Genomic DNA, 27,065 nt, shown 5'->3' on the forward strand with positions numbered 1-27,065 from the left:
GCGTGCGCCTCACTGGGAGAGTCAGCTGCCCGCAGCTTGCGAACCCTTCCTCCTCTTTGCTATTGATCTCTCACCATTGTTTTTTTTTTTGTTCCTTCTCTTGAGGGACACCGGCCTTGGGAGGGGGTAGAAATCATTTAGGGGCTTCCCTAGCCCACCGCTGCAGAGCCTCCCTCTTGGCCCTCCGCCTGAAGACTTCCTCATCCTCCACAAGGTTATCCTTCCATTCATAATAGCGAGTGAGCGCAACCGCTTACCACACTCTGGGGCATTCACAGTCCACGAAGTGCACTATGTCACCCACGTGCAGGTTGTAGAGTCGATCGGGCAGGTAATCTCGCTTGACCACCTCGCGGGTAAAGAAAATTTTGTGACCTGTCCACTCCTCCTCTAGGAACCCCTATCCTTCTTTTATGTGGAACTTCTTGACCTGCCCCCAGGTCTGGGAAGCCTCCACTGACTCCGTGCTGCGTTGGACCCTTCCAGCCAGCCTCGCAGGAAAGTATCGGTCCACTGCCAGTGAACCCGTGGAGTCATTGGGGGATTATGCGTGGTCAATCTTAGGCGACCAGGCTCAGAGTGGCGCTTCGCTGGGGGTGTATTTAGGGCCTCCATCGCCATCTGCCACCAGTTTATGCGGGTGACCTTTCTCTTTTGAGGCCTTGTCTCCGTCACATCACCTTCAGGCCTGGGAGTCTTTCCCGCCACCCCGGGAGTTATTGCTATGTCGCGAAAGGGACCAGCCACCAGGGTATATGCTGCTCACCTTCACCAGGCCGTGCTGCCGCTGCTGCTTCGGCCCCACCGGGATGTTCTTCGCCCTCCGCCGAGGGGGAAGCATCTTCCGGCTCCAGCACCACACATGTAGCTCGTGGACAAGCAGACCTACCTCGGGCTCAGGCCTGGTAGACCACTGGACGGTCACCGGTGGTAATGGCGTGGGCTCACGGGCAGCACCCGCGGGTGGGTGGCTTCCGGCTGCGGCCCCTGGGGGAGTGATCTCCAGGATATCCTCCTCATCTCCATCACACTTTCGGATCCTCCGGCTGCCATTCTTTTAGAGCATTAACTGCGGCACCTCCTTCCCCTTGTGCGCTGGACAGAAAATGGTGCTGGTTGCTTACCGGTGACGCGCGTCCTGTGCGTCCAACTCCTCTTTTTGGGTCTGGCTTCTGACACAACCGTCGTGTCACACATCACTTCCGGCAGCACCGCCTTCAGCTGCGCCCCTTCTCTGGGCCCGCTGGTACTCACTGGGCCGGACTTTGCTCTGCGCCGCACCCTCTTCTTCACTGGACGTCCCATCCTGGGACGCATATTCACTGCTGGGCCCATCTTCCTCTGGGCCGGAGCTCGTAGGGGCTGGACATCTTTTCGATCTCCGGCGCCGTCCACTCCTACAATAGGCGGTTCTTCTCCTGTACTTTACCGCCACTGTCACCATCTTGGAATCCATGCTTCGGGCCGCCATCTTGGGCCGCATGCCTTCCAACACTTTCTCTTCAGTGTTCTGTGTCAGCTCTTTGCCGTTTTCTTCATGCGAGGAGCTCGCATCCTGCCGACTACGCCAAATGTAAGGTGCCTCAGCGAGGTAGTCGTGGGTGAGCTGTAGCCCCTGCTCGCTCTGGCACCCTACAGACAATATGTGTCCTCCTCTGGCGTGTGGCTGTGTATGTGGTGCTCTCCTCTTACTTCGGACCATCCAATCACGGCTGTCTCCAGGCCTTTCTCTTCTGGGACCAGGGCAGCAATAAATTCCGAGGACACGAGGTTCTTAACCATAGCTTGGACTTTACTTGGGGAAGAGGAATATATACAGTATTTACAGGCAGATATAATGGATAAGGTCCGACAGGTTATCATCTCCCTCACAGGTGCTGGCAACATCTTCAGCCCTGGTTCCCTCTTTAAGTGAAGCATCTCTGTGACTCTAATCTCTAGCCCAAGAGAATCTTCCTCAATATCAACTGTGTATCCGGATATTATATATCCCCCACGTCTTAGCCTGGAGTCATATCTTCCTCTGCTGCCTGCAGACTGAAAGTGCCCCGGGTCCTCTATACCTCCATTGAGTTTCTCCGGCCGACTAACAGGACTCTGGCGTAGGGAGAACTTCACATTGGTGTTCCTACTGTCTGATAGTATGGAGCTCCCGTCTACCCTAGCAGCCACCATATAATCAGGCTGCCCGTACGGTTCACTGTCCCAACTCTCACTGACTCATCACTTCCTTCTTCTGGAAACTAAGCAGAGATTTTCCTAATGTGCCCACCCTCTGTGGGCTGTCATCACAAACCATTAACCCCTTCACTGTCTGCAATACTGCTGGCAGACTCAACCTGACATCTGCACCCGGGACAATGGCATCGTGTGGCTGGTTACAAGTACTGCAGCCCACAAGGAATTATGTTAAACTAAGCTCTAGAGATACTCAATGTCTGACCATGGCACCAAGTTCCCCCTCTACTCTACGGACTGGACCACTACAGCTAACCCCTTAGCTTGGCCTAACAACAGTTCACAGAGCCTATATATGTACATCCAACGGAGAGGCCATATACATTCAATAAAAAAGACCTTTATTATGACAAATAGGGTACATGGTGGCAAAGAAAAGAGCATACACACATGGTAATACCATATTAAAAAATTAATTACTTGAATACAGACAGGACACCAGAGCTACATGGCAATGACACCACTCAGTTTGAATTCAATGTGAGAGTCGCTGCTTAAATCCAACCTGCTGCATTGGCAGGGTAACAATATCAGGTACTACAAAGCAGGTAATCAGATTAAATGCCACCCAGGGCATGACTAGCAGTATATGTCCATATCATAACATTTCATTTCAATTCAAAGATAATATTAATGGATTGCGCTGACTGCTCATCAAACTCAAGTGTATGTATGATTAAATGGCGTTCTACTGGTTCATACCTGCTTTCTATGATGTGCACGTGTTGTGGTGGCTCTGGACTGAGTGCTCCTGCTGCTGGTGTAGTGCTCACTACAGTCTTCTTGCTGCCTTTGGCACTGGGTGCCTTGACTGTGTGTAAGGCATCATGAAATCTGAAGATTACCAAAGGATTTTGGGTCGCAATGTAGTGCCCAGTTTCAGAAAGCTTGGTTTGCGTCCTAGGTCATGGGTCTTCCAGCAGGACAATTACCTCAAACATACTTCAAGAAGCACCCTGAAATGGATGGATAGTTCTAAAGTGGCCAGCAATGAGTCTGGATCTCAATCTCATTGAATACCTGTGGAGAGATCTTAAAATTGCTGTTGGGAGAAGGCACCCTTCAAATATGCGAGACCTGGAGCAGTTTGCAAAAGGAAAGTGGTCCAAAATTCCAGTTGAGAGGTGTAAGAAGCTTGTTGATGGTTATAGGAAGCGATTGATTGCAGTTATTTATTCCAAAGGGTGTGCAACCAAATATTAAGCTGAGGGTGCCAATATTTTTGTCTGGACCATTTTTGGGGTTTTGTGTGAAATTATGTCCAATTTGTCTTTTTTTCTCTGTTTTTTTTTGTGTTGTTCCAATACACACAAAGGAATAATAATATGTGTATAACAAAACATGTAATTGCAATAATTTTCTGGGAGAAATAATTAATTTTCTGGAACAATTTCAAGGGTGCCAAGACTAATATCACAAATATCGAGTTCCATCATCATCCTTCAGGAGCGCATATTGCTGGGAAAAATATTTACAGAATTCAAAGAGAGGGATGGGAATCACCCTTGTCATAAATGTCGTACAATTCGTACATATGCATAGTTCACCCACAAATTAGAGTCGGGTAAAGATCACATATTTAGTCATATTAAAACCAAACTCGTTTTGGGGGCGTGACCTGAACAGCATGTGAGGCAGACATGTGGTGTAAGAGCTCCCGCTACAAATCCTCAAACATCCTAAACTACTGGCAGCTCTGTCTCCTGAGGCTACCTACTGCATCACCAAACACTTGAGGATATCAGAGCTTTGTCTGTGCTGTAGAGCCCTCTACCAATATGACCCGCAGTAAAAGAGGGGATAGAGACTCGCAGAACCACGAGGGGACCTTGTCCAATGTGGCGCCGACGCTTTGCCTTACTGCCTGAAGCAGAGCGCTTAAGTCCACATCCAGGCTGGAGAGGTTTACCCGCATAGTAGGTGATCAATCTCCCCCTCCCCCAACAGACAAGAGCGGGAAACACTCCAGTCCGAAACCCGAAATATAGACGGAGAGGGTGACAAGAGTGACAGCGAGCAAGATGGCGGCCACTCACCCTGCACAACACCGGCCTGACTCTCCCAAGCTCTCCTGTGGCAAAGTAACGGTGGGCTCTGATGATGCGGGACAGTCGCTGCCTTAACCCACTCTTAGCGAAGTGTTCACTGCAGTAACTGCTTGTAACTTCACTCTCACCACATTAAGTGAGCAGATGGGAGGTCTAAAGAGAGACATATCCCTTATTAAGCAGGATTTGCATGGCATTAATGAAAGATTGGGGGAGTTGGAGGGGAGAGTGAGTTCTACAGAAGGTAGGATTCTCCCTATGGCCCAAGACCTTGGCAAAGCAATACACAACATCTCATTAATGATCAATAAAGTTGATGACTAGGTCTCGCAGAAGTAATCTGCTCTTGGTGGGAGTCCCTGAGAAGGCAGAGAACCGAAACCCTGCAGATTGCTTTGGAACGTGGATCCCTAAGGTCCCCGAGAAAGGACACTGTCTCCATTATTCACAATTGAAAGGGCTCATAGAGATCCCACTTGTCCACCCCGACCTGGGGCAACCCCCGATTCCCTATCCTTAAATGGTTCTACATTTTAAGGATAGAGACTCTATTCTTAGCAGGGCCAGGGAGCTTAAAGAACTTTCCACAAATGGAAGCAAAGTCTCAATTTTTCCATATTTCTCAGCTGAAGTATAGCGGAGGAGAGCTCAATTTCTAGACATCAAGAAGCGGCTGAGAAGTTTGAAGATTCCATACTCCATGCTATACCCCGCTAAGCTGCCAGTTGCAGATAATGGAGATACACAATTTTTTTACTCTAGCCGCTGCATTATCCTGCCTCGACTTGAATGAGAGAGACTTACATAGAAATGTCTTCTGAACTCCTTCTTGTTGAAATGTGATGCCCAGTTACTGAGGTGTTGGTAATTATACCCACCTCTGAGCAGAGCGCTTGGTGAGAAACACCCCCTTAGATTTTCTACTTCAACAGAATGCTAGATATGTTTATCTCTGTCTTATGTAACTTATGGTCATTACCTAGTCCCGGTTTTCTCCATTCGAGAGAAATGTCAAATGTTGTATGTTGGTTTCCTAATATGTGTTGTTGTTTTGTTTTTTTCAAGTATCAATCTTCATGTTGCTTCAGCCTGATACTAGGTCTGAGGTTGTACTCATACATAGTAATATATTATTGATGCATGTTTCTGTAACATATCTAAGAGCCGCAATATGAGATCAGAAATAGGTATTATTGCGTGGAATGTCCATGGATTGGGAGAGGCGAGTAAAGGATGTGCATGGTTTATGTACCTATAGCAGTTTCATCCGGCTTGCATTAAATTCTCTGTTGATCCAGAAGGTAGATATTTATGCCTTTACTGTACCATTCATAATATACAATACTAGCTATTGAACCCATTCTACACCTAAGTGGTGAGCATTTTTATTGGTATATGGTTCCCTACCCTGGGCCATGCCTCCCCATCCTGGTATATGCTCCCCCATCCTGGTATATATAATAATAATTTTTATTTATATAGTGCCAACATATTCCGCAGCACTTTACAATTAAGTAGGGACATGTACAGACAATAAAAACAATACAATGTATCACATTTTAACAGTTACAGGTGGAGTGAGGGCCCTGCTCGCAAGCTTACAATCTATAAGGAAATAGGGGGAGACAATAAGTAGAACATGGTCATGAGCCAGTATCTATAGTGCAGTTACCGTGTGCTATTGGGTGCATGGAGGATGTGGAAACAGATGATTAGGCAGGAGCAGATTAAAATTAATATTTAGGAGGGAACAGGGGAGAGTTAGGTTGGCGAGTTGAGGTGATAGGTTTGTCTAAACAGATGTGTTTTTTAAAGCACGTTTGAAAACATGGGGGTTAGATATTAGTCGAAACGTTTGAGGTAGTGCATTCCAGAAAACTGGCGCAGCACGAAGTATATGCTACCCCATCTTAGTCAATGCTCCCCCATCCTGATATATGCTCCCCCATCCTGATATATGCTCTCCCATTCTGATATTTGTGCCCCCATCCTGATATATGCCCCCCATCCTGGTATTTGCGCCCCCATCCTGGTATATGCTCCCCCATCCTGATATATGCTCCCCATCCTGTTATGTGCTCCCTCATCCTGATCCCCCATCCTGGTATATGCTCCCCCATCCTGATATATGCTCCCCAATCTAGGTATTTGTGGCCCCATCCTGGTATTTGTGCCCCCATCCTGCTCCCCCATCCTGGTATATGCTCCCCCATCCTGTTATGTGCTCCCCCATCCTGGCATATGCTCCCCTATCCTGGTATTTGCGCCCCCATCCTGGTATATGCTCCCCAATCCAGGTATTTGCGGCCCCATCCTGGTATTTATGCCCCCATCCTGCTCCCCCATCCTGGTATATGCTCCCCCATCCTGTTGTGTGCTTACTAAAATGGGGCAGAAATTACGGCTGCATAGCGCGATATCCGGCGCCATTTTAGTGAAGACACATTTGCAGAGTGTCTTCAACAAAATGGCGCCGGATATCGCGCTATGCAGGCGCTAATTTCTGCCCCATTTTAGTTTCTGGTCAGACTTCACAGTCTATAGAGGCGTTGGACAGGAGGACACATCCCTGGTTATATTATAGATATTCTTATTGCGATATACGTACCACCACCCTACTCAGGGGACACGCTAAAATGTGTACTCAACTTTGTAGACACCCTCCCAGATCTCCCACTGGGATAAACTTCACTTGGGCGATGTCTGAAGAAAATGCCACACCTACATCACTCTCCAGACTGTTGGATGAAATGGGGTTTATGGATCTCTGGCGCATAAAGAACCCTAAAGTTAGACAATACTGCTGTCATTCTAGCTCACACCACTCCTTATCTTGGATAGACCTAACTATTGGTAACTCTCTGGTCTTGCCTTATACCTGCATGGTTACTTAGGGTATGTGCCCACGGTCAGGAGCCGCTGCGGGTTTGACGCTGCATGTTATGCAGCGTCCAACCCGCAGCGGCCAGATGTTACAGCATAGTGGATGGATTTCTAGAAATCCCATGTCCACTATGCTTCTCTGTCCACCTGCGGATCACCCGTGGAAACTGACATGCAGCGCGTCTTTCAGACCCGCAGCATGTCAATTTCTCTTGCAGGTCCGCTAGTGGACTTCCCCATAGACTAACATCTATGAGGAAAGTCTGCATGCAAAAAATATATATATATTGCGCTGCTCATTTGCATAAAATGAGGGCGAAAGCCGCGTGGCTATCCCACAGCTTCAGGGCCTCAGGCGGCTCCTAACCGTGGGCACATACCATTATTTAGCTTGAAGCATATCTGACCACTCACCCATTCATATTCAGCTCTCACTGGAACTGTGAGTTTATACACTAAAACTCCCTGAAGGCTAAATCCTTTCTGGATCCAACTGATCTGAAGCTTGTTATATTGATCTCTCCTAGAATATTTTAATATGAATGACAGCCTCTAAACATATAGTGTGGGACGCTATGAAGGCTTTTGTTCGTGGCCTATATATAAAGGAAATTAATACTCAACAGACCAAGACTAGAGAACTCATACAAACTCTAACACATTCCATTACTAGTGCAGAAACGGAGTTTGTAATAAACCCTACTGAAGAGACTAAATTGTTTCTTGAGTAAGCCCAGGCCGAACTAAAGGAGCATTTAATGACCCAAGCCTAATAAGCATTTTTTTGATATACACTACTTTATGGAAGGGGAGAGAGCGGGGCACCTCCTGGCTACAATAATTAAAGCACAAGGCAGCCCCTTATATATTACTAGCTTGAAGCTTGGTAGTGCGGAATAATCAATGAAAATGAGGATATTTTAAATGCACTATCAAATATTATACTCACTTGTAAATCCAAAAATAGAAGAGATAACAGGATTCCTGGCAAATATACCCCTCTCCAGTTTGACGATAGAAGAATTTTAGACAGAGACATATTACTTGAAGAGCTGGAGCAGGCATTGGCTCAAACCCAAAATAAGAAAGCCCTGGGTCTGGAAGGGTTACCAGGAGAATTCTTTAAGGAATACACTTCTCTACTGCTGCCCCGTTTACTGACTGATTGAAAAGGCTGAGAGGCAGGGATCCTTCCCCACATCTATGAGGGAAGCAATAGTAGTTCTAAGGCCACGGCCCCACTATCACTATTTGGTCAGTATTTTTTTTCAGGAGTGGGAGCGAAAACCAGGTGAGGAACAATCAGAGAAAAGTATACTAGAAACAAGTCACCAATTCTACATTTATCACCCACTCCTGGTTTTGGCTCCCACTCTTAAGAAAAAATACTGACCGAATACTGATAGTGGGGCAGTGGCATAATTCTGAAGCCTGGAAAGGACCCCACTGCACCGGAGTCTTACCGCCCCATCTCTCTCCTCCAAATGAATGTTAAAATATTTGCAAAAGTACTGGCCAAGAGAATGGCTATAGTGGTTACATCGGCAGTGCATGAGAATCAAACGAGGATTATCCCGTAGAAACCCACATCTATAAACCTTAGACGCCTGTACTTGGGACTACAGTTTAGCCATGAGGGGATCGGTGGCGGGCAATTCTGTCTCTAGATGTGGACAAGGCTTTCGATAGCGTTGAATGGAATTTCCTGTGGACTGTCTTGGCGAAGATGGGTTTTGGATCATGATTTATTAATTTGGTTAGACTGTTGTATGTTTCCCCGAAAGCAAGGATTCAGGTAAATGGCTGCAACTCTGAATCCTTTAATTGGGAAGTGCACTAGACAGGGATGTCTCCTCTCCCCCCCCCCCCGCTCTTTGCGGCAGCCGTGGAGTCCCTGGTGTCTCTGCTTTGGTCTTAAAATGAAATTACTGGGTTTAGATGTGGATCTATAGACCAAAGAGTATCACTGTATGTGGACGACTTACTCTTATATTTAGACGTCGAGTCCTCTATAATACCAGTAATGAATATAATTGGGGAGTTCGGGAGATTATCTGGACTTTTTATTAAATGGACCCAGTCAGCATTGATGCCAGTGGACCCCCTCACTCTGGCATTCCCTGCTTTGCAAATAAAATTTTTAGTTGTCAATAAGCTTAAGTATTTGAGAATAGTTGTGTGTAGTAGATTATTATACTCTCAACTAGATGGTGGCATCGGGTATTCTAGAATATGTATGCGGACGACCGGGCGCAATAAGCAGAGCGTTGTTTAAATTTGGCGCCAAAATCGCTGATTAGTCGCGACCAATCAGGAAAGCGGTGTTTAAATTTGGCGCCAATATCGTTGATTGGTCGCGGATGGCGACCGCTACCAATCAGCAGAGTGGTGTTTAAATTTGGCGCCAATAATGCTAATCGGTCGCGGCCTGCGACCACGACCAATCAGCAGAGTGGTGTTTAAATTTGGCGCCAATAATGCGGATTAGTCGCGGCCGGCGACCAATCAGCAGAGCGGTGTTTAAATTTGGTGCCAATAATGCTAATCAGTCGCGGCCGACGACCGCGACCAATCAGCTAAGCGGTGTTTAAATTTGGCGCCATTAATGCTGATTAGTCGCGGCCAGCGACCAATCAGCTAATCCTATTAGTGAGGACCGGGGAGCGGCGCTGCCTGTGCGGGTACTTCCGCTGCGAGCAGCCGGGAGATGACCGGCTGCTCGCAGCAGAAGTATCCCGACCGGCGGCGCCGCTTCCCGGTCCTCCCTTCACACTTGCCGTCGGGAGATCAGCGGCCCTAGGCGCTGATCTCCTGACGGTAGCCGCATGGAGGGCAGCGGCGCCGCCAGTCGGGGTCCTTCTGCTAGCGCCGGTTATCTCCCGGCTGCATCGCTGCTGAACTCCGTGCGGCAGATGAGCCGCTAATGGTCGCCATCTTTTTCTGAAATCCCACGTCGCTGATTGGCCGCGGCTGGACCAATCAGCAACGTGGGATTTCCTGGACAGAAGGACAGACAGACGGGATAAGACGATTATATATATTAGATTTGGAACCCCTCCTGGCTCAGTTTAGAATAAAGGTCAATATTTGGTGTCGAATCTCATTGCCAGTTATTGGCACGAGTCTAACTAAAATAATGCTGATGCCACAGCTCATTTATCGTGTCCATAATGCACCAGCCTGGATTCATGTGCCTTTTAAAAAAAAATAAAAGAGATACTTTATTTACAGACCTTATTTGTTAAAACAACATCCAAGAATTAGACTGGAAATACCTCAAAGGGGGAAAGACAATGGTGGGCTGGCAGTACCCAACAAATGATTATAATGCGTCCCAGATGGAACATCTCCAGGGGTGGGAAGGAGATAGGCTATACAATGCAGTGGGTCAGTTTGTGAGGGAGGGTACGCAGTGGCAACATCGGGCAGGCTTTCTGGAGGTGGGGTATTTTCAGGTGGATAGAACAAGACCCCCAACACTAGGTATGATATTTAAGGTATGGGACAGAGGTAAACATTTGCTTGGAATATCGGGATACACTGAATTCTTACCTCTTTGGCATAATCTAGGTTTGCAGGAAATACATAAGCGCTCAGACTTGATTGCTTGGGAGGAGAGCGGTGTAGGCCTGGTGTCCCAACTACTTCAAAACAATGGATTTAAGAGGTTTCACCATGTCCAATCTGGTGATAAGTGGGAAAGGGACTTAGGTACCCTAACGGATGATCAATGAACAGAAATTCTAGAGCAGACTCCTACGTTGTTGCTCTCTGAAGGTAAGAGACGTGCCCAATTATATTTCCTTCACCGGGTATATACAGTGGTGTGAAAGTGTTTGCCCCCTTCCAGATTTCTTATTCTTTCGCATATTTGTTACACCTAAATCTTTCAGATCAAAAAACAAATTTAAATATTTAACAAAGATAACAGGGCCTTGTGCGAAAAAGTCATTGCCCCTCCACCCGCCTTAGAACATAAATTAACTGAGGTTTATCACATCTTTGAGCAGCAGAGTTCAATTTACCTAGCCACACAGGCCTGATTACTGCCACACCTGTTCTCAATCAAGAAATCACTTAAATAGAACCTGCCTGACAAAGTGAAGTAGACCAAAAGATCCTCAAAATCTTGACATGCTGCGATTCAAAGAAATTCAGGAACATATGAGAAACAAAATAATTGAGATCTATCAATCTGGAAAAGGTTCTAAAACTATTTCTAAAGCTTTGGGACTCCAGCGAACCACAGCGAGAGCCATTATCCTCAAATGGCGAAAACATGGAACAGTGGTGAACCTTCCCAGGAGTTGCCAGCCGACCAAGATTAGCCCAAGAGCGCATTCAAGAGGTCAAAAAAGACCCCACAACATCATCCAAAGAACTGCAGGCCTCACTTGCCTCAGTTAAGATCAGTGTTCATGACTCCATCATAAGGCCTTTTTCACACGACCTGAAAAACCAGTACCAGAAATATCTGTATGTACCTGTTTGGCAACCGTATGCTGCATCAAGATCACAGATACCGGCTGCTGGGAATCAGCAGTGCAGTTAGCGCTGATCCCAGGCACCACATGCTGATGGAATCTCACATCATTAGCCCCTGCTCCTGCTGTCTCTAAATCCTGTAAAAATAAGAATAAAATAGAAAAAAAATCATTATACTCACCTGGCTTGAGGTGACCGTTCACGCTGAAGAGAATGACTTGCTGCAGCGAGCAGGCCCCTGCACTGAGCTCACTGTGTGACAGGACACCGCTTACTGAGCACAGCGTAGTTCAGGGGCCCACTTGCTGCAGCGAGTCATTCTCAGCGTGAACGGTCGCCTCAAGCCAGGTGTGTATAATGATTTTTTCATTTTATTCTTATTTTTACATGTTTTGGAGACAGCAGGAGCAGAACACTACTCTCAACATTATCCCCTGCTGGTGTTGATCGCAGCACAAGCAGGGGACAATGAGGAGATTCCTCCAGCACCCGGGAACAGTGTGAACTGTATCTCCGATTCCCAGGCGCCGATACGGGGCACACGGATTTCATCCGTGTGTCAGTGTGCTGGATGTTTTGCGGCCCCATGCAGCATGCAAAACATGGAAATGACCACGTGTTTTGCCCAGGGACATGCGGTCCGTGGAAAAACACTGATATGTGCGCAAACCCATTCATTTGAATGGGTCTACATGTGTATGTGTCTCCAGTACGTGTGAATACAGTCACCACAAGGACTGGGGACACGGACGTGTGGAAGAGCCCTAAGAAAGATTAGGGCAAAAATGGCATGCATGCCAGAGTTCCAAGACAAAAACCACTGCTGAGAAAAAAAGAACAAAGGTTCATATTGGTTTTTGCCAGAAAACATATTGATGATGGCCAAGACTTTTGGGAGAATACTCTGGACTGAAGAGACAAAAGTTGAACTTTTTGGAAGGTATGTCCCATTACATCTGGCGTATAAGTAACACAGCATTTCAGAAAAGGAACAGCATACCAACAGTAAAATATAGTGGTGGTAGTGTGATTGTCTTGGGCTGTTTTGCTGCCTCAGGACCTGGAAGACTTTCTGTGGTAAATGGAACCATGAATTCTGCTGTCTACCAAAAAATGCTGAAGGAAAATGCAGCCATCTGTTTGTGACCTCAAGCTGAAGTGCACTTGGGTTATGCAGCAGAACAATAATCCAAAAAACACCAGCAAGTCCACCTCTGAATGGCTTAAGAAAAACAAAATTAAGAGTCAAAGTCCTGACCTTAATCTGATTGAAATGCTGTGGCACGACCCTAAAAAGGTAGTTCATGCTCGGAAACCCTCCAATGTGGCTGAATTACAACAATTTTGCAAAGATGAGTGGGCCAAAATTCCTCCAGAGCGTTGTAAAAGACTCATTGCCAGTTATCGCAAACGCTTGATGCAGTTGTTGCTAAGGGTGGCCCAATCAGTTACTAGGTTTAGAGGGCAATCACTTTTTCACATAGGACCCTGTAGGTTTGGATTTCTTTTTCCCTTAATAATAAAGACCTTCACTGAAAAACTGCACTTCGTGTTTACTTGTGTTATCTTCGTCTAATCTTTACATTTGTTTTGTGATCTGAAACATTTAAGTTTGACAAACATGCAAAAGACTAAAAAATCAGGAAGGGGGCAAACACTTTTTTCACACCACTGTATAACTCTTAGCCTACTGAACAAATTGGGGATTAGACTCAATGCAATATACCCCATATGCAGACAAGAGGATGCGCATCTTACTCATATGATGTGGGATTGTCTGAATATTGAGTATTGTAAAGATATTTTGGCCCTTAATGAAACAGGTTTACCATTCAGATTCAACTAGATACTGAAGGGTGTTTTGGGCCTTCTGGAAGAAGGAACAGATTTGACTTCCCCGATGGTGTTGGGCGTCTTATGAATTTTGTATGAAGCCAAGAAGCTGCTGGTTTATCATTGGCTGGATTCTACCCCTCTCCCCCCGAGCATTAGAGAACTTATAAATAAAATGAATACAATCCGATTGGAAAAGGAATGTCTACCTGAAAAGATATGCCCTGCCCAAATTCTACAAGGTTTGGGGAGTGTGGATTGACACCCCAGGCAGCCCATTCCCTACCCTACTCTGGGACAGAATGATGGATGAATTTCTACCTCTCACCAGGGCTGTGGAGGCGGAGTCCATTTTGGTGGAGTCGGAATAAATGGACCAACTCCTAAAATATACAATAAATTGGGTACAGTAGTACAGTATGTGCTGTAAACGTTTTCATAAGAATTTGGGAAAGTTATGAAATATCTGTTCTGTTCCTGATCTATGGATCTCGGCTTTTAGGTGAGATGAGTCTGTGCAGCACTTTATGTTCATGCTCAGTAGTGAGGAGTGCTGTGGAGTCAAAGTCGTGGAGTCATGGAAATTGAGGAGTCGGAGGTTTGGCTTACCGACTCCACAGCCCTGGTTCTCACGCACTGATTTTTTAATCATGAATCCAAGGGAACATAGTATAATTTTAATATATCTTATTGAATAGTAGCCACCAAGGCAACATTTAATAAGAATAGGCTAGCTAAAGGTCAGAAAGACTTTTTTGGCATGGAAAGTTACTATGGAAATATGGCAACCTGTGAAATCTCAGCAGCTCAATGTTCTTATTTTCTGTATTTGTTCATGTTTTGTAAAATTACAAAGTTTTGTTTAGCAAAAATGAATATGATTTAAAAAAAAAAAAAAAAAACTTTTCTACAACCTTCCTTAAAATATTGCTTTTTATGTTGCTTTCTTTCCAAAGACATAACAGCACAGTAGCCAAATATATATATTTACAGTCATAAATGCACCAAAATAAAGAAGCGCATTGAGCCCAGATGTAAATGCAAGCTGTCAGATACAGATCGCTTTAAAATGGAGAATGTCAAAGTTATTAATTGTCCATTTGCTCAATCACCTGAATTCTTGAGAAATCTAATAGATATGGAAACATCGCTGTACATTTTGTTAAAAAGTTGATTTATGACATCAAAACCATAAATAATTCTTGTTTCCTAATGGATTTCCATTCAAGCGCTAGTTTTTCAAAAATGTACATATTTGGCTGTAGTATCTTCTTATTCTTCAGGATCACAATTAATTAATCTCCATCCTCTGCGGCGATCAGTCCATGCCCATAGGTGTGGCACCCTCAACATCTCTAGATTTAGAATTGACCAACTCTCTACGAATTTCATTCGAGATGTGTGGATGGTTGTGAATACGCAGTAGTTCCAGTAAGGACTCTTTCTGTTCGGAGGACATGTCTTCCTTATATCGCTGGCAGAGCACAAGAAAACTTTGATGCCAAAGTACTGGAAGTTCTCTACGATCCGCACGAAACATCAAGAAGTGGAAGACAAGAGCGTCCAAAACCCGGAAAGGAAGAGCATACTTCTTATCTATGAGAAGCCGAAGGAAGATACTGTTTGCGCCATTATAGGTCAATTCTGCAATCTTCAGCATAGCAGCACTGAAAAACAAAATATGAAGCAAAACAAGTTAAAAAAAAAAACAGGAAAAACGGATTTTAATAATTCTGAGATTAAATTACTTTCTTTAAATTGTTATCATTTTGAATAAATCATAAGGTGTCAAAACCTCTTAAAGGGGTTGTAAAGGGAATATTTTATTTTTTAATATAGGGTTGCAGACAGCAATAATAACTAAGAAATTAATAGTTATCTCCCCGGATCCAGCACTGCCTCTCCGCTTTGGCCCAGTGATTGTCGACAGTGGTCATACACACTGTAGTTATAACATCACTGCATCATTTTATTTTCTTACTGCTAATTGGGTCGATTTATAGTTTCCATGAACAGTTGACTGCAAAAAAAAAAAAAACACTGCTGCAGCCCGACAAGGGTAGCGAGAGCCCTTAATTGTCAATTCTGTCATGTATGTGCAAAAGAAATGGCCCACTACAAATTTCTAGATGCTCCTGCATGGTAATTTTATGGGTAATGCAAGCATTTATTAAAAACATACATATGAGCTGATCTGACAGATTATTTTTAAAGGGAATCTGTCCGCAGGTTTTTGCTATGCTAGGTGTAGCCATTCTGATACAATCAGAGCTTTTAGATTTAGAATGAAGTAGAGCTGAGGAAGCTAACCTCGTGAATTCTGTGTTTCAGCCCCTATCACCTGCTGACAAATTCCCTTTAAAAAGATATCCATCATTTTAATTTTTCTTTATTGAATGTTATCAGCAAATCAGAAAACAGTCAAAACAAAGATGAAAAGGTCACATTTCTGTAAGCAGCACTCAGCCTTTATATGAGGGCACCGACAGGATGGAGTATGAAATCAAGAGTCCGTTTAATAGTCTGTAGACCTCTCCATGCATGCGCTCATGTGGGAGCTGCACACTGCTAAATGCAAAAGTGAGAGCTTATGAGCAGTCTTTTGACCAATCAATTCTGTTTTAGGACCCGGACCCCCATCAATCTGCAACAAGTTTAAAAGGTAATCTTAAATATATATGATATGTACCTTCCCAATATAAAACTACGGCCACAACGTTCAAGGCCTCTTTTACAGTATTCTGGTAAGCTGTATACAAGTTCCCAATCCGCTCTGCATAGCACAAAAAATACCTAATAGTACCTCTCCCCCCATACAGTGCGGTCCAATCCGGTCCGATGTGGATGACACGTCCTACATCATCCACACAGTGTCCCCCAATCACGCTCCTGCGCAGGCCCACTTTTTCTGCCCTGCTGAGGCAAAGCAAAGTACCGTAATGTTCAAGCGCTGGCTTTATTTGCAGGTCATCAGTGCTTTGGCCTCTCCCGGTGCATGCACATTACAGTACTTTGCTCTGCCCTCAGCAGGGTAGAGGTGATTTGGGGGCACTGTGCAGAGAACGCAGGGTGCGTTATACAAATGAAGCAGGGCAGGAGGACGCCGTTTGTGATGAGAGAGGAGGTGGCGGTGAAGCAAGGCCTGTGACATCCACCAGACCGCACCGTACCCTATGGGGAGATAATGAAACAGTGTTTGTACAATGCAGAGGGGATTGGAGACTTATACAGCTTACTAGAATACAGTAAAGGAGGTGGACATAGCTTATATTGGGAAAATATGGTGAGACACGTTCCCTTTAAGGATAATGTAGACGTGTACTTAGGTACTTGTCAAAGAAGTGAGATAAAACAGTTATCCAGAAACCTTCAATGGGGAAAATAGACTGTACCTTGAGTGAAGAACAGGAATAGAGCATTTAGTCAGGATACTTCCAATGATCACAGCTTCTCTCAGGGTACAAGTTCCAGATTCACAAAGAGGTATGAGGATTCCTAGATCAAGAGAAGCAGATATTCAGTGGCTGTAACGTGACCAGTAACATACAATCATACATCTTTTTCTAGCACACTTATGTGCCATAAAAATTTGGTGTGGGGCAAAGTCTGACCATGTAATGATTGTTAACACCAATGTAGCCATTACATAAACTGTAATAAAAAAACACAACAATGTCTGCAAACAAAACAGTAACTTTTTTTTTTTTTAGTTGTGTATGTCATTTTACTAGAAGAACGTGATTATTAGCTGTGGTCTAAGGTCAGGACTATCATTGTAAAGGGGCATTTACACTGAAGGATAATCAGGAACGATCGTTGTTAAAACCGCTCTTCCACAATTATCTTGCAGTGTAAACAGGCTGCCGATCACCCAATGAACGAGGTGAAATGATCTTTGGTGCAGCATAAAAGATCATCTTTCTTGGTGGCGCATCGTACTCTGCAAACAGGACTGGCTCTGCCGAGAACTATAGCGGCCTATGGGCACTAGGTGATCCAGTATAGATCGTTCAGTGCACATCATTTTCTTTGATCTGCCTGACAAGCAGTAAGTGTGTTTTATTGTCAGAAATGAATGGTAAAACTTACACTTTATAAATATGGTCACTGCATTCTGACGAGCCAATTCAGAAATTTGAATAAATAATATATTTTTTTCAATATACAGTACAGACCAAAAGTTTGGACACACCTTCTCATTTAAAGATTTTTCTGTATTTTCATGACTCTGAAAATTGTACATTCACACTAAAGGCATCAAAACTATGAATTAACACATGTGGAATTATATACTTAACAAAAAAGTGTGAAACAACTGAAAATATGTCTTATATTCTAGGTTCTTCAAAGTAGCCACCTTTTGCTTTGATGACTGCTTTGCACACTCTTGGCATTCTCTTGATGAGCTTCAAGAGGTAGTCACCGGAAATGGTTTTCACTTCACAGGTGTGCCCTGTCAGGTTTAATAAGTGGGATTTCTTGCCTTATAAATGGGGTTGGGACCATCAGTTGTGTTGTGCAGAAGTCTGGTGGATACACAGCTGATAGTCCTACTGAATAGACTGTTAGAATTTGTATTATGGCAAGAAAAAAGCAGCTAAGTAAAGAAAAACGATTGGCCATCATTACTTTAAGAAATGAAGGTCAGTCAGTTCGAAAAATTGGGCAAACTTTGAATGTGTCCCCAAGTACAGTTGCAAAAACCATCAAGTGCTACAAAGAAACTGGCTCACATGAGGACCGCCCCAGGAAAGGAAGGCCAAGAGTCACCTCTGCTTCTGAGAATAAGTTTATCTGAGTCACCAGCCTCAGAAATCGCAGGTTAACAGCAGCTCAGCTTAGAGACCAGGTCAATGCCACACAGAGTTCTAGCAGCAGACACATCTCTACAACAACTGTTAAGAGGAGACTTTGTGCAGCAGGCCTTCATGGTAAAATAGCTGCTGGGAAACCACTGCTAAGGACAGGCAACAAGCAGAAGAGACTTGTTTGGGCTAAAGAACGCAAGGAATGGACATTAGACCAGTGGAAATCTGTGCTTTGGTCTGATGAGTCCAAATTTGAGATCTTTGGTTCCAACCACCGTGTCTTTGTGCGACGTATAAAAGGTGAACGGATGGACTCTACATGCCTGGTTCCCACCGTGAAGCATGGAGGAGGAGGTGTGATGGTGTGGGGGTGCTTTGCTGGTGACACTGTTGGGGATTTATCCAAATTTGAAGGCATACTGAACCAGCATGTTTACCACAGCATCTTACAGCGGCATGCTATTCCATCCGGTTTGCGTTTAGTTGGACCATCATTTATTGACAATGACCCCAAACACACCTTCAGGCTGTGTAAGGGCTATTTGACCAAGAAGGAGAGTGATGGGGTGACCTGGCCTCCACAGTTACAAGACCTGAACCCAATCGAGATGGTTTGGGGTGAGCTGGACCGCAGAGTGAAGGCAAAAGGGCCAACAAGTGCTAAGCATCTCTGGGAACTCCTTCAAGATTGTTGGAAGACCATTTCCGGTGACTACCTCTTGAAGCTCATCAAGAGAATGCCAAGAGTGTGCAAAGCAGTCATCAAAGCAAAAGGTGGCTACTTTGAAGAACCTAGAATATAAGACATATTTTCAGTTGTTTCACACTTTTTTGTTAAGTATATAATTCCACATGTGTTAATTCATAGTTTTGATGCCTTCAGTGTGAATGTACAATTTTCAGAGTCATGAAAATACAGAAAAATCTTTAAATGAGGCGTGTCCAAACTTTTGGTCTATACTGTATATCACACACTGTGTGCCGAATTATTAGGCAAGTTGTATTTTAGAGGATTATTTTTATTATTGATCAACAACTATGTTCTCAATCAACCCAAAAGACTCATAAATATCCAAGCTTAATATTTTTGGAAGTTGGAGTGTTTTTTTTTAGATTTGGCCATCTTAGGAGGATATCTGTTTGTGCAGGTAACTATTACTGTGCCGAATTATTAGGCAACTTAAGAAAAACCAAATATAATCCCACCTCACTTGTTCATTTTCACCAGGTAAACCAATATCAGTGCACAAAATTTAGAAATAAACATTTCTGACATGCAAAAACAAAAATAATTAGTGATCAATATAGCCCCCTTTCTTTATGATGACACTCAACAGCCTTCCATCCATAGATTCTGTCAGTTCCTTGATATGTTTTCGATCAACATTGCGTGCAGCAGCCACCACAGCCTCCCAGACACTGTTCCGAGAGGTGTACTGTTTTCCCTCCCTGTAGATCTCACATTTTATGATGGACCACAGGTTCTCTATGGGGTTCAGATCAGGTGAACAAGGGGGCAATGTCATTATTTTTTCTTCTTTTAGACCTTTACTGGCCAGCCACGCTGTGGAGTAGTTGGATGCATGTGATGGAGCATTGTCCTGCATGAAAATCATGTTTTTCTTGAACGATACCGACTTCTTCCTGTACCACTGCTTGAAAAAGTGGTCTTCCAGAAACTGGCAGTAGGTCTGGGAGTTGAGCTTCACTCCATCCTCAACCCGAAAAGGTCCCACAAGTTCATCTTTGATGATACCAGCCCATACCAGTACCCCACCTCCACCTTGCTGGCGTCTGAGTCAGAGTGGAGCTCTCTGCCCTTTACTGATCCAGCCTCTGGCCCATCCATCTGGCCCATCAAGAGTCACCCTCATTTCATCAGTCCATAAAACCTTTGAAAAATCAGTCTTAAGATATTTCTTGGCCCATTCTTGACGTTTTATCTTATGTTTCTTGTTCAAAGGTGGTCGTTTTTTCAGCCTTCCTTACCTTGGCCATGTCCCTGAGTATAGCACACCTTGTGCTTTTTGATACTCCAGTAACGTTGCAGCTCTGAAATATGGCAAAACTGGTGGCGAATGGCATCTTGGCAGCTTCACGCTTGATTTTCCTCAATTCATGGGCAGTTATTTTGCTCCTTTTCTGGCCAACACGCTTCTTGCGACCCTGTTGGCTATTTGCCATGAAATGCTTGATTGTTCGGTGATCATACTTCAAAAGTTTGGAAATTTCAAGACTGCTGCACCCCTCTACAAGACATCTCACAATGTTGGACTTTTCAGAGCCCGTCAAATCTCTCTTCTGACCCATTTTACCAAAGGAAAGGAAGTGGCCTAATAATTAAGCACACCTTATATAGGGTGTTGATGTCATTAGTCAACACCCCTCCTCATTACAGAGATGCACATCACCAGATTTACTTAATTGGTAGTTGGCTCTCAAGCCTATGCAGCTTGGAGTAGGACAACATGTATAAAAAGCATCATGTGAGCAAAATACGCATTTGCCTAATAATTCGGCGCACAGTATGCATGCATGCATATATATATAAAAAACTATATTTTACAACATCCTTAATGCACACTAAATTTACCTTTAAACCAAGCACCAGGTTTGAAAAGTGCCTTCTTAAGAGCCATATAAAGATGGAAGTTGAGACGCTTGTATTCCGCAATGTCATCTCGCACACGTGGAAGCAGAACCAAGTTGTAAAAACGCTGTGCCATGCGTTCAGTCAAGTTAGAAGAAAAAATTCTGGTGGGCAGAGAAAATAATAAACCAGAAGGCTTAGACCTACACACTGTTAGGAAAGAGAAGGCGTATATAACCCTAAGAGAACATTACTACATACCGCGTAGCCTGGTACATTGCTGCAGCAGTCCAGGATTCAGGCTCAGTAATGTACAGGATCTGCTCCCAGTTTGCCAAAGCTGGCACAATCTTGAAGGCTTTGGGTAGCTTACCACTACGGTATGTGGATAACACCTTATGGGGAAAAAAAAAAAAAAAAGATGTGTTTAAGGATATATTCCTATGTATGCAAGAACATTACAGCATTTGTCAGTTCCATGTATTAGCAATAAGCCAGCACTACAGATATGCAGAACAGGAATCTAAAGAACTGGGGTTTTGAATGAAATTTGCAGACTACATCATCGGTATTAAATGCCCCGCATTGGCAAAAAAGAGGAATGCAACAGCTGTCGGCATGCACAGCACACCATACCTCCTTAACACCTTTGTATACTTCTAACACTCTGGGATCAAGTTGTGCCATTGGTCTTCCAGAAACCTCTGACATCACCGACTCTACTTCTGTTTGCTTCTCTGTGATTTTTTCCATGATTATGTCAGCAAGTGTTCGCCTAAAACAGAAAATAAATTATAAATTGATACTTACTTATGTAGTTTTGCAAAAAAGAGGATATTCATTTGGACTGTTCATCACAAAGTTGTCATCAATTTGATATTTTGTACCCACGTAGACCAATCATTATCCAGAAAAATACCAATAAAAGGACAGGTCTACAAATCATTCTTCAGTATCAGGCAGGTAGCACTTGGTCGTGTGCTTCTGCGCCTTTGTTTCGGAAGGTCTCTCACCTGGACTGCCACCAATCAAAACTTCTGACATACCTGTATGGCATCAGAAGAAAAGCAGACACATGGCCCTGCACTAGACATCTGCACACTCTCTTTTTCCAGTGGTGTACTTTTAAGTTAAACCTGTTTCTTCGCCGCGGCTCTCTGGCTCTCATGGTTTACAAGTAACCATCATGATGCTCACAACGATGCAACAATGACGGTGGAGACCGATGCCAATGGCCATCTCTGGAGCCAACAGATAAACCAACTTAGAAAATTACCCTTGTAAAAGAAGACTAGAGTCAAATCCATTTAAAGAGGACATATCACTTTTTTCATGTTAAAATGGCTGCGCCATGATAACTGGGCTGAAGAGCTGAATAAAATGTAATTATTTTTTATTTCTCCTCTCCGTTGCAGAGATATTGGATGCTACACTTGAGGAAGCCTAATATGCTAATAACCTTTCAACCACTGGGGCGTTAGACACTCTTTATTTTTTCCCTGTATGACCTTGCTCAATCAAAAAGCAGTGTCACACAGGAAAAAAAAATAGCAAACACACCCAGAGGTCAGATACAGGCTTTCACTGCAATATGGTACATGGTAAGACTGATATCTGTAACCTGATCACACAGATCTCCTCACTGCCAATGCTGTAATGTCATTAAATACAAAGCTGTGGCTCTATCCTAGGTATCAGGGAATAACTGTTGGCATTTGTAACAGATGAAGAGCAGTGCATGTCAAACGCTGCCTGCGCACTGCAGCTCTCTTCTCTCGGCGCTGTTATGTCACCACAGGGTTTGTCACATATGATGGTCTGGATCAATACCAAGTATCGGGGAATTATTCAACACCCGGGGCGCTGGAGTGACACTGCAGCACAGCTCGCCTCGCCTCCCGGGGCGCTGGAGTGACACTGCAGAGCGCAGCTCGCCTCCCCTCCCGGGGAGCTGGAGTGACACTGCAGCGCAGCTCGCCTCCCCTCCCGGGGAGCTGGAGTGACACTGCAGCGCAGCTCGCCTCCCCTCCCGGGGCGCTGGAGTGACACTGCAGCGCAGCTGTTCTGCACGTCTGGGGGTGTTTGCTTTTTTTTTTTTTCTTCCCCACCCAATAAGACGCTGCCTTTTTTAGGATAGGGCATTGTCACAAAAGGAAAAGTACACAATCCCAGAGAAGACTCTTTGCTAACACTCCCTTGATTATATACAACACCTTTAAAGGGAACCTGTCACCACTTTGGAGTTATCAGACCTCTACTATGGGCCATACAGGTATGTATAGATTTACTTTTCTATACCCTGTATGCCCATAGTAGAAGTCTGATAACTCCAAAATGGTGCAGATTCCCTTTAATATCCGATTGCAGGGGATTAGACTGCTGCCAACCACTGAAACAGTAGTCCTGATCCCCCACGGCTCCTGATGGCGTTGACTGGAGCAGCATGGTTGCTGCTCTATTCAGTGTCTATGTGACTTGAGATAGTTAAGTACAATGCGGTTACCTCAGTCCCTTTGACACGACTAGAGCAGCAGTTCCTTACACACAACCATTCTGCTCCATTCACTCCCAGGATCAATGGTGGAGACATGACTGAGAAAATTCCTGAGGAACTACAAGACAAATACTGCAAAAAAGGCTGAGGTATTGGCATGGCATTGGATACTATTGCACCTATATTTCTGGGCCAATCAACCCGAAAAACAGATCTGACAAGGGTAAAGACGTAGTGCATAGAGCAGGATGTGACCCTGAAGACATCTAATGTAAAGGAAGAAGACATGTCATGAGGAGCTGCCCGTCAGCACAGACCTGTGTAGTGGGAGCGTACATATGTGAAGTACCCCACAACACGCAGTATCTAATAGATCACTATCAGATACCAAACTTGGTGGTACATACAGGACAGGATCTTTTACCTTAGTGGTGGATTTTTGTTCATGAACGTTTCAATGGCCTTCTCGTCCTCAGGATTCACCTCCACGTCCTCACTGTAGCCCCCTGCATCCATACGAGCAGCCTTCTCCAGGCTCGGCCACTCTTCATCCTCAGAATCAGAGTCATTGCCTTTGCTCTTGTATTCTATGCCAAAAAAATGTTTTTCAATTATAAAATTATAAATGTGATAAAAAGGTTAAATTAAAGACCCCCCCACCCCCAGATAGTCCTTTAACTACTATAGTGCACCACATGACAAAAAAAACATACTTAGCTCCCTGACCCACACCACTCCTGCAATATTTCCACTGTGATTGCCGGTGGACATGAGACACTTTTATGCCAATCAATCGTCGGCAGACACGGGACATTGTTAGGTCATGTGACCACTGCCGCCAATCAGCGGCTGCCTTCATACTACAGTCAGACAGAACTAATAGAATTCTGAGCACTGCAACCAATCAGTGGAATGACAATGTCACAAGACAACCAGGAATGTCATTGAGTGGTTTCTGGTCACTGAGTTGAGTATCAATTTGTTTTTTCCTGTGTTATGTTGAGCACTTTAGCAGTTTAGAGGCTGTCCAGTAGTCGACGTTTAGCTGTGAGCCGCCACAAATTTGAATGTGATATCTTAATTTATTTCCCCTTCATGTGTTTTCCTCCTTTTCTAAGGTCCATTTTCTTTGCCCTCCCAGAAACTGTATATACTTTCTCTCCTATACGCACTATCGATAACTGTGTAGAACAGTCTCCCTGCCTCAACACGAAATGAACAGAGTCCCCAGAACTGAGCAGGAGCAGGTTTTAACAGTTTTACACAAACTGCGGCATCTAAAATGTAGAACATTTTTAATGATTTAGAAAGTTGTTTAGAGAACATGTCACTTGCTCAAAAAAAAAACAAAAAAAAGCTAAATATCTTATAAAAAACCTCTGAGCTCCCCTGATCCTGCCTCTCTTTCCCATTCTGCCCTGTGTCACTCAATTGCAGACAGTCACATTTTTTCTTCTGGAGAGCACTATGTGAAATCTCCGCTTTGTAGTTCAACTGGCCGTTTCTTCAAAGTGTTATCTGGGGATGTGCGCTTTCTCCCCTCCCTCCCAGACCCTGCCAATCACAACTCAGAGAGTCCAAGACTGATAGATGAGCTGCCTAGTTGTCTTTGGGAGCATCTATGAGGGAGGGCTGAAAGAGCACACTCCAAAACAGGACTGAAGATATGCCCAATCGCACTACAGAGATTTCACATATTGCGTTTGAAAAAAATCCCAAAGTGAATATTTCTGCAATGAAGCAACACACCGCAGAACGGAAAAAAGCAGCAGAATCAGGAATTTTTACAAGGTGTGTTTTCAAGTTTAAAAGTCATCCTTTATCTACTGGTTTGGGGATAACTTTCCGATCGCTGGAGGTCCAACCCAGGTGTGGCCCCCAATGATCCAGAGAACCAGGCCCTGAAGAGCCCCATCTGCCTGGAAAAGTCGATCATACACACTGGCGCTCCCATTAAGAATGAATGGAGTGGCAGTGATTGTTCATTGGCCTCCATTGCATTCAACACAGGCTCTTCAGAGCCATGGTTCTTGGGATTGGTGGGGGCCACAATGGTTGGAAAGTTATCTTTTATTCTGTACCCCTTTAACGCCACTTTTTTGAGCAAGTGACAGGTCCACTACCTGGATAACACCTTTTTAAATTACATCGTCCCCCTTGTAAAAATAAAAACAGATACCATAACAGCACCATCCAGCAATGCAAATGCCAGGTCTCCCAAAGCTCAAGTGATACGGTTATGCCATGTGAGCTCTGCAGCCAATCAGCGGTCACTAGTGGTCTGCTGCGTTCACCCTTGTGCAATAGCAGCTGCTATTTGTTATGCCGAGTGAGCCCCGCAGCCAATCAGTAGTCACTAGTGGGCTGCTGCACTCACTTCTCCAATAGTGGTTGCTATTTCTTATAACACGTAAGCCCTGCAGCCAAACAGTAGTCACTAGTGGGCTGCTGCGCTCACCCTTCTGCAATAGCGGCTGCTATTTGTTATGCCATGTGAGCCCTGCAGCCAATCAGTAGTCACTAGTGGGCAGCTGCACTCACCCTTCTGCAATATCGGATGCTATTTGTTATGCCATGTGAGCCCTGCAGCCAATCAGTAGTCACTAGTGGGCTGCTGCAGTCACCCTTCTGCAATAGCAGCTGCTATTTGTTATGCCATGTGAGCCCTGCAGCCAATCAGTAGTCACTAGTGGGCTGCTGCACTCACCCTTCTGCAATAGCGGCTGCTATTTGTTATGCCATGTGAGCCCTACAGCCAATGGCCCTGGAAGAGCTGGTGCAGAAGGCGAGTAGGTGTAATTTTTGTTTTACAATAGGGGTTACTTAATATAAGAAAAAGGGGTTATCAATGTAGTGGATTGGGGAAGAAAATATAACAAGGTGTCACACGGCCATATGTATGAACCTCTTAGACACTGCAGCCAACAGCAGTAAGGCATCTATGCAAGTACTGGGGTCCTGGGTTTAAATCCCACCAAGGACAAAGTCTGCAAGGAGTTTGTATGTTCTCCCCGTGTTTGTGTGGGTTTCCTCCAGGTTCTCCGGTTTCCTCCCACACTCCAAAGACATACTGATGGAGAATTTAGATTGTGAGCCCCAATGGGGACAGTGCCAATAATGTCTGTAAATTGTCCGAACTGTAAAGAGCTGCAGAATATGTTGGCGCAATATAAACAAAAAGATTATTATTATGATACAGGGCCCCCCTGAGCAGTGCAGACATGCGCTGTGGGTAGGGTGACATTACTCCATGTGGATTGTTGTTGGCCAATATTCCGGCGGCACCGAGCCCACAGTGACTACATGCAGCGTCCTCCGCCTCCACTTACCCAGCACAGTCGTCCTCTCTCTGGGGGGCAGGCTGCCGGCCCCGTGCTCAGCCTCCAGCTCCTCCTGCTGAATCCGGGCCTGCTCCAGGATCCTCCGCGACAATTTCTCGTCCACGTAGTCCTCATCCCGCGCCTCGTCAGCCCCTTGGCCCCGCCGCTTCACCCTGGTGGTCGGCCTGACCGATCCCTCCTGCAAGATCTGATCTGCCAGAGCCGCATGACGAGGACCAGAGCCCCGGGAGCTGCGCTGCTTCGGCATCTTTACACACGTGCAGGTCACTGGTCACAGCGCATGCGCCGTGTCAAAGGCTCTTCCGTTTCCATGGTGTGTGAGCGGCCATTTTGTTGTAGCGTTCA

The 27,065-nt window shown here is 44.8% G+C and overlaps 1 protein-coding gene across 1 annotated transcript; it reads right to left on the reverse strand.

Moving 5' to 3' along the window:
- Positions 1 to 14,402: 14,402 nt before the first annotated feature.
- BYSL (bystin like) lies at positions 14,403 to 27,030 on the reverse strand. Its single transcript, XM_073666707.1, has 7 exons — positions 26,709 to 27,030; positions 23,804 to 23,966; positions 21,522 to 21,660; positions 21,147 to 21,280; positions 20,889 to 21,049; positions 16,880 to 16,982; positions 14,403 to 15,154 (listed from the first exon to the last, which is right to left on the reverse strand). Exons 1-7 carry the CDS (start codon positions 26,965 to 26,967, stop codon positions 14,806 to 14,808), a joined length of 1,308 nt encoding a protein of 435 aa, XP_073522808.1. The 5' UTR covers positions 26,968 to 27,030; the 3' UTR covers positions 14,403 to 14,805.
- Positions 27,031 to 27,065: the final 35 nt, after the last annotated feature.

This window comes from Phyllobates terribilis, unplaced genomic scaffold (assembly GCF_046119375.1).
Source record: "Phyllobates terribilis strain yellow unplaced genomic scaffold, ASM4611937v1 Scaffold_2__4_contigs__length_985480577, whole genome shotgun sequence".
Taxonomy (NCBI): Eukaryota; Metazoa; Chordata; class Amphibia; order Anura; family Dendrobatidae; genus Phyllobates; species Phyllobates terribilis.